Here is an 8612-nt window from a genome sequence, read left to right as displayed (position 1 = left end):
CTTTAGCATCTCGGGGGATCAGGACGCCTCCTCCTGCCACGCGAGCCCCTCCCGTGTCAGCCCCACGTCCCACCGCCACCCGTGCCGCCAGGGACCTGCCTCCTGGGCACAGCCTTCCTGTGAGCACAGCCACCTTCCGAAAGAACCGGGAACAGGCCTGGCTGTGGCCTTGTCTTCCTCCGGGGTCTGTGCCTTGTCCGTTCTCTTCTGTCGCCCTCAGAGCTCCCGAGGGAAGCCGCACTCGGAGCCTCTGCTAAGATCCCACTGCAAATGGGGCCACACTCCTCCACGGCCGGGCTGGCTGCCGGCTGCTGGCTGCCGGCTCCCAGCTCCCGGCTCCCGGCTCCCTCCTGGCTCCCGGCTCCCTCCCTGCTCCCTCCAGGCTTCCTCCAGGCTTCCTCCAAGCTCCCAGCTCCCAGCTCCTGGCACAGCCTCACTCATTGCTTGCAAATTAGCCAACTGCCTTTCTCTTCTAAAGGCAAAGTCAGAAGACGATATGTATAAGGTTCTAGAACCTGGGCTGCGGGGTTTGCTTTTTATAATCGATTTTAGAGAGAGAGGGAGAGGGAGAGAGAAACGTTGATGTGAGAGCAAAACATGGATTGGCTGCCTCCCGCACCCCCACGACTGGGGATCGAGCCTCAACCTGGAGCATGTGCCCTGACTGGGAATCGAACTGGTGACCTCTGGGTGCGTGGGCCGATGCCCAGCCCACTGAGCCACACCGCCAGGGCCCAAATGCTTTCTAAACATCCAGCCAACTCGTCGACCTCCCCAGCCCTCAGCAGGCAAACGCCCCAGTCAACCTGCCCCCTCGCATTGAGGCCACGTGTGCAGACTCTCGAGAGATGACGACGATCGTTTGTTTACAGAACAACTAAACGGGAACATTCCGGCGTTTTAACTGCCTGTGCTCGGTCCCAGTCATTGGGAGCATCCGCTCAGCTCGGGCGAAGTGACTAACTTCTCCTTCATCACAGTGTAACGGATCCTTCCCACACTCACCCGCCTGACAAACGCTTCAAAGGCAGGGATGGAAGACGGCTCTGATTGGTACACTCACGTTTCCCTAAACTGCAATCAGTGGGGAGGACATTTATCAGTGAAAAACATAAATATTCAACATCATGGAAACAGCTCCATTTTGTTCCTGTCAGAGAGCGTGAGTTACTTGAAAATCATGAACCCTGGAGTGTTTCATCCTCTTGGTTAGGACCTGGTCGCGGCCGTGGCTAAGCCTCATGACCCGCTTCCCGCCCGTATCCGGGCCCGGGGACAGCTCTCCTGCGCCCCCGCCCCCTCAATCCCGCCTCAGCGTGTGCGCTGCTGGTGCCAGCGGCCTGTGGACATGCGGGACTCACACAGAGCAGCCTCACTCGTCCGTATCCTCTGAGTGTGTCCAAGAAAGACTATCAAAAGGACAGCTCTGTGGCTAAAGATAAAGCTTGAAAAGTACTTCTCTAAATAAGGCCAAAGAAGCCGGGCCAGTGTGGCTCAGTGGTCGTCCTGTGAACCAGGAGGTCAGGGTTCGATTCCCGGTCAGGGCACAGGCCCAGGTTGTGGGCTCCATCCTGTGAGGGGCGTGCAGGAGGCGGCCGACCCGTGATTCTCTCTCATCATCGATGTTTCTCTCGCTCTCCCTCCCCCTTCCTTTCTGAAATCGATTTTTTAAAAAGTACCATAGATGCCCATACTGGGCACAGCATGAGCACAGCGTGGGGCAGGGACAGAGGGACGACGCTGTCCTCTTCGCTGTCGGGACGCGGTGGCCGCTCCTGCTGACCTGTGTTAGGGCCGCACTGGACTAGCTCCCAACGCCTCCGGCATGACTCACGCCTCCGGGAAAAGGCTCAGACGGCGGAACGTACCCTCGTCCTGTTGGTTACTCCGTCCTGAGTGCAGACGGTCCTATTCCAGGAGCTCAGACTGCACCGCTCCAGCCGCCTGTGCATTGTCCTTGAAGAATAATTGGACTTGAAATGCATTTAGACGTTTGAAAAAACAAGCCGCCTCTTAAAAGCAACCCTACCCCTCGCCTCCTCGGGGGCTCCTGTCCTCGGCTGAGCCCAGAAACACCGCGTTCCGCTGCGATTTCTCGTCCAGCCAAACCCTCTCAAGTTTCAGCTGGAACGGAAAGTGAGCTGCCTTCTGTCGAATCCAGTAACAGCCCCCGCCCCAGCCGGGCGCTCCCTAATCCAATCACAGCCCGACCGCCGGCCGCTCCCGCCGCAGGTCAATACCCAGCATTAACGCACAGCCCCCCGCACCGTCCGAGGACGGTCTCAAACGGCCTCACCGTCCAACTGTCCCTTTTCCTGGAGCAACTCAACTTTTTTCTTTCTTTTTCTTTTTTTCAAAACTCTTGCCTTTTGGAATCTGAACAGTGAGAACAATCGTCATGGCAACGAGCCACCAATTAGAGAGAGGCGCACAGCAGGGGGAAGACTGGCAGGTGTAGGCACACGCGTAAGAGCTACCGCAGAGCAACTCGATAAAGACGTGCCACACGGACAGCACACACGTGAGCCAGTGCCGCCCAAAGGCGCGGGTGGTCCCAGCCCTGGAAAGGCCTGTGAAGGAAAAACTCAAAGGAACAAAAAGGAGGAGGACGCCTTCTTGCAAAATGACCTGTGACTGTGGGACGGAGGCCTGGCCGTGGAGTGACAGGCTGTTAAAAATGACCATTGTGAAGTCGGAGGAGCAGCAGGAAAATGTCCCGGGTACGTGCTCCGTTAAAAACAGCATAATCACCCGCGAAATATGACGGGAAATACGGAAGCCGCCTCCAGCCCCGGGTTGGTGTGGAGAGGTTATCTGGGGGAGGAGGGAGGTATCTGCACTTACATTTTCACTTATTACAATAAAGTGTACATACCATAAAACCGATGATTGTGACCGTTTTTTAAAACATGTTTGTGTTGATGTGAGAGAGGAAGGAGAGGGAGAGAAGGGTGGAAACATCCATGATGAGAGAGAATCATGGATCAGCTGCCTCCTGCACGCCCCCTCCTGGGGATCAAGCCTGCAACCCGGGCATGTGCCCTGATGGGAATTGAACCCTCACCTCCTGGTCATAGGTCAATGCTCTACCACTGAGCCACACTGGCTGGGCTGAATTTAACCCTTTTTAAGGGTACAACTCAGGGGTAATAAGTACATTCACAGTGTTGTGCAACCATCCCCTCCCTCCAACTCCGGAACATTCCATCACCCCAACGTGAAAGCCCATACCTTTCAAACAGTAACTCCCCATCCCCTCCCCGGCCCCTGGCGGCCGCCCCTCTGCTTCCTGTTTTTGGATCTGACTCTCTCAGAGCCCCTGTGAGTGGACTCGGACAGTGTCTGTCCTGTGTGACGGCGATTGCACTTAGCGCCATGTCCTCACGGGTCCTCTGCGTTGTAGCCGGTGTCAGAATTCCCTTCCTTTACAGCTGGTACTACCCCACGTGTGCATGGACCAGGCCGGGTACTACCCCACGTGTGTATGGACCGGACTGGGATACTACCCCACGTGTGTGCGGACCGGACCAGGATACTACCCCACGTGTGCGCGGACCGGACTGGGATACTACCCCACGTGTACTCGGACCGGACTGGGATACTACCCCACGTGTGCACGGACCGGACCGGGATACTACCCCACGACTGCGTGGACCGGACCGGGATACTATCCCACGTGTGCACGGACCGGACTGGGATACTACCCCACGTGTGCACGGACCGGACTGGGATACTACCTCACGTGTTCATGGACCGGACTGGGATACTACCCCACGTGTGCATGGACCGGACCGGGATACTACCCCACGACTGCGTGGACCGGACTGGGATACTACCCCACGTGTGCACGGACCGGACCGGGATACTATCCCACGTGTGCACGGACCGGACTGGGATACTACCCCACGTGGGGGTGCGGGAGGCAGTACTTTTCAAGCTTTATCTTTAGTCAGTGAGCCACACCTTCCCAGGACGGTGCCTGGGCGGGACCTGTCACCTGTCACCTGTCACTGTCTGCTCGGCCCAGCTCCTCCTCAGCCTGTGCTCAGGCCACCCGTCGGGCAACAACCCACCACGGACCCAAGACAGCAGCCACCTGCCTAACCTGCATGGTGCTAACCGCACCTGTGTCACTCAGCCTAACCTGCCGGGGGGCGGGGTCCTACTCCCCGTTCCTGTGTGTGTGTGGGTGGGGGGGCGGTCATTCTAAGAGATGCACCTTCCCAGGGGGACCTGAGTCCACAGCACCCAGCCTCCTCCCCACCCTCCAAGGTCCTTCTCTTCTAATGCCCCCTGCCTGACCCCTCCCTGCCCACCGCCAGCCACCTGCCCACCCACCGCCAGCCGCCTCCCTGTCCCTGCCCTGTCCATACCCGGACCCTCAGGCCCAGGCGCGGAGCCCACAGCACAGTGCCGCACTCACAGCCACAGCGAGTTCCTCCCCTGCGTGATGACGGCCGTGAACCGGGTCAGCCGCCGGGCGTCCACCTCGATCCACTGGTGGAGGTCGTTCCTGCCCGCGCACCACGCCCCGTCGTAGAAGTCGTTCTCGCTGACACCTGCCTGAGAGAAGCAGACATGCTCTTCACAAAGGCCCGAGGCGGCAGCTCCTGGCCGGGCAGGGTGTCTGTATGGAAATTAAAACTGGAGTCCGGCCGGCGTGGCTCAGGGGTTGAGCGTCGACCTATGAACCAGGAGGTCTTGGTTCGATTCCTGGTCAGGGCACAGGCCCGGGTTGTGGGCTCCCTCCCCAGTGGGGCGCGTGCAGGAGGCAGACAAAAGGTGATTCTCTCTCATCATTGATGCTTCTATCTATCTCTCCCTCTCCCTTCCTCTCTGAAAGCAATTAAAATATATTTAAAACTAGTGGCCCGGTGCATGAATTCATGCACAGAAAGGGAATTAATTAGAAGAAATATTTTAATATCACTCTTCGCCCTTTCTCTATAATAGGAGTGTCAACCAGATTCACGAGCAACAATGACAGATGGAAACACACACGTGCGACTGGCGCCATGAGCGCTTTATATGTATCGCACATGTGTCAGTCAGCTTAGCCTTTTATAGACATAGAACAAACTTGCTTAGTTAGACCTGCTTTCTGATGTAGCTAAACTTTTCCAGCCCAGTGAAGCACCCCAACTTCTCTTTCAGGTAATTGTCAGCAGCACAGCAATAAATATCAACACGAAGCAGATTATTATTGTAGATCACGCAGGGAGAACAAAGGGTGAAATGTTTAACTGCAGCCGTGTCTGACTATATTCTGTGCAGTGAGAAAACCTGAAGTCACTTTCAAGGTCCACCATTTCTTACTCCTTTCCAGTTGGGTCAAGTTTCTAAACTTTCTAAATCTCCGTTTTCCGGCTAATGAAAAGAAAATAGGATTCCACTGAATCTCATGTCTACCTACCCCAGGACTTCTGTGAGGATCAAATGAGATGAGGCACGGGAAAACGCTTCACAGACATTTGGTTCAAGTGTGAAATGTTTGCACCTCATGTTCCTGGGCTGAAGAAACTGCAAGGAGGCTAGTCGTCGCTAGGGAGAGGAAGCCGGGTGTTGCTATGTGACATCATTACCCAGCGCCCACAGCCATCGTTTCTGGGCTGGACTGGGCTGTGGGCCACATTTTGCACCCTGGGGTCTCGGCAGCCATCTGGTGGGCTGTCGCTCTGAGGCGGAGGCAGGACCCATGTCCCACTTGGGGGAAGCCGAGTGTTGCTTTGTTGACACCAGGTCCGCGGTGCCGTTTCTTTATAAATGGCCAGTGTGCATCACGGCAGCTCCTGCATTGAGTGTCTGCCCCCTGGTGGTCAGTGCGCATCATAGCTACCGGTCGGATGGTCGGAGGGACACTTAGCATATTAGCCTTTTATATATATAGATTTTTTTTAAAAAAAAAAAAAAAAGCTCTGAACTAGATTATGAGGTGCCTGGACGGGGACCATGAGTCTGGACTGAACAGAGAGAATGGATCCAAAATGTATGTATTTTTTTAAAAAGGAAAAGAGTCCCATGTCACCACCCCCACTCCACAGAAGCCCTAAATTTTTCTCTGAAAACAAAACAAAAGAAAACACCACAAACCACAGAGGCCCCAGTGCACAGAGCCGGGCAGGTGTGACGTGACAGGTGACACGGGCTCGGGGGGTATCAGCCCGCTGAACAGTGAGATGCCCGGCCCCTCCCCGACCAGCTCGAGAGCACAGGCGGCCAGGCCAACAGCAAAGGAACCGAAGGTGTAAGGAGGCCGGGAGGCGCCTCGGGGACGGAGCCGCTGTGCCTGGAGGAGAAGTCGCTGCGTGAGACGGGGACAGGACGCCCTCCGAGCGAGCTCTCACGTGGAGACTCCAGCAACGACAACCGAGAACATGAGACCAGCACAGGGAGACGCCAGGGGAGTTTTTGGGGAGGAAATTACATTTAAAAAATGTTATCCGATCCTGTGCCAAATCTGCAGGGCCGAGCGTCTCGAGGGTAGGAACGGCACAATTATGACGGGAATGCTCATTTTCAAGTTTCCAAGACTTAAAATATTTGGTCCTGTGATTCCCATAAAAACCCAAACATCCAACATTCCAGCCTTTTGGCGCGCGCACGCCGCCGGCCAGACGCAGGCAAAACCTCTCTATCAGGGCGAGCAGGACGTCCCGTGGTTTGGAAACGAACCACCCACCGCGATCCATCTGCCTCCTGCGCAGGCCGCGCACTCGGGGAGCCCCGCGGGCTCTGTGCGGCCAGAGACCTAGGGTGGCTACCCGACCCCTCCCGCCCTCCCTGCAACCGGACGGTCTGACGGGCAGGCAGGCTCGGGGCAGAAGGCGCTGGGTACAAACGACCCCCTCGAGAAGCAGGTGGGGTTGGGGGTGGGTGATGCCTGAGAAAGTGAGGCTGCCCACCCCCTTCCTGCCAGGACCCACGTGGGCTCCACGTCTGGGCGAGCGGGGCAGGTGCCTGGGGCAGAGGGACAGGCAGGCTAATGCGCAGAATGTCCCCACGCACGTGAACTCTGACACCAGCATAAGCCTCGGGTCAGCGTCTGTAACTGACTTCCTGTCCTCCTGCGGGCACGTCTGCAGCCACGGGCACCCAGCGTCTCCGCGGCTCTGACCTCACTGCAGGGGTCACCGGGCAGATATGGCAGCAGGCGGACCTCGCTCACACCCTGCTCGACTGCCTTTCAATGCAGTTTCCAATCCTGACGCCTTAGTGCTTCTCGCACACAAAGCCCCATCCATGGGCACGCCTGCACGCCTGCCACCTGCACGCCTACACGCCTGCACACCTGCCGCCTGCACGCCTACACGCCTGCCACCTGCACGCCTACGCGCCTGCCACCTGCACGCCTACACGCCTACATGCCTGCATGCCTGCACGCCTACACGCCTACACGCCTACATGCCTGCCGCCTGCACAGGGGAGGCGAGCTGTGATTTTTAAACGCGTTCCAGGCGGGCGTGTGGGAAGACGCTGGAGCCCAGGCTTCCTGAGTCTGGTTCTGGAGGCAGGAGCCCAGCCGCCCGCATCACTTCCCCGGGGCTGTGCACTGCGGCCCCTCCCACGGCTGCAGCATCCGCTAACACTGCGTACCCACGGGGCGGGGAGCCCAGGGCGGGGACAGCCAGCCCGCCGCCCGGCTACCAGGCTGCCTCCGCACACCTGCGAGCAGGGGCGAGGGTGTGTCCGAGGCCTCAGGGCAGGCGACTGAGGGAAAAAGAGGCCCCGTGAGGGCACCCAGCACCCAGTGCTTTCCCTCCACCTGACTACATACATCCTCGCTGCGGGGGGCGGGGGGGACGCGTGTCTGCAGACCTGGCGGCCGGGAGCGTGCCCTCCGCCCAGCGGCCTCCCTGGGCTGAAGGACAAAGGCGGCAGAGGTGGCCGGGAAGCAAGCACAGCCAGGGAGCTTCCTGCGGACCCGTCCCTCCTCCGGCCTCGCCTCCCGTGTGCCCGGCGAGGGCAGGGCGGCCTGTGTGCACTCAGTAGCCCCGGAGAAGGCGCCGCCTGCTCTCAGGGCCGACGCTCAGCTGAGGCCAGCAACGCCTCCCCTGTGAGAGCTGGGGTCAGCGACCTCACTGTTACAGCCCCGTCCCCGAGGATGTTTCTCCCGCGGGTATTTTAGAGAGAGGGAAGGGGGGGGGAGAGGGAGAGAGAGAGAGAGAGAGACCACGAGGGGAGGGAAGCACATCGACTGGCTGCTCCTGCATGTGCCCCGACAAGTGGTCAGGACGGACCTGCAACTGAGGTGGGTGCCCTGGGCCGGGAATCGAACCTGTGACCTTCGGTCCGCAGGCTGACGCTCTAACTGCTGAGCCAAACCGGCCAGGCTGGCCCCGGGCAGGTGAAAGGTCGTGCAGGTGCCTGACCCCGCTCAGCCAGCCGGCGCGGCCACGGCCAGAGCGAGCGGCGTGCGATCCGATCGGACCCTCCCCGGCGGTACCTGGATGTTGAGCCGCCCGCGGTGCGCGCCCAGGCCGTAGCGCTTCACGGTGGACGCGTGGAGCTGGAAGTCCGTGATTTTTAAGGTTTCCAGGCCGAGGGGCGGGCACCCTGGAAGGACAAGGCTTGTGACCAACCAGGACAGACGTGGAGAGAGGCCAGTTTCTGGG

The 8612-nt window shown here is 58.7% G+C and overlaps 1 protein-coding gene across 1 annotated transcript in view; it reads right to left on the bottom strand.

Moving 5' to 3' along the window:
- CPXM2 (carboxypeptidase X, M14 family member 2) overlaps positions 1 to 8553 on the bottom strand; it is a gene marked incomplete at both ends in the record, with an annotated part of 23198 nt that extends 14645 nt beyond the window's left edge. The window contains 2 exons of the mRNA XM_023749039.1: positions 4424 to 4563; positions 8444 to 8553. Coding sequence (XP_023604807.1) covers positions 4424 to 4563; positions 8444 to 8553 — 250 coding nt within the window. The remainder of the gene's footprint in view (positions 1 to 4423; positions 4564 to 8443) is intronic.
- Between the last annotated feature and the right edge of the window lie 59 nt (positions 8554 to 8612).

Source organism: Myotis lucifugus, unplaced genomic scaffold (assembly GCF_000147115.1).
Source record: "Myotis lucifugus unplaced genomic scaffold, Myoluc2.0 scaffold_2514, whole genome shotgun sequence".
Lineage (NCBI taxonomy): Eukaryota > Metazoa > Chordata > Mammalia > Chiroptera > Vespertilionidae > Myotis > Myotis lucifugus.
Note: the sequence above shows the minus strand (reverse complement) of the source record. Positions and strands in the feature narration are given on the sequence as shown.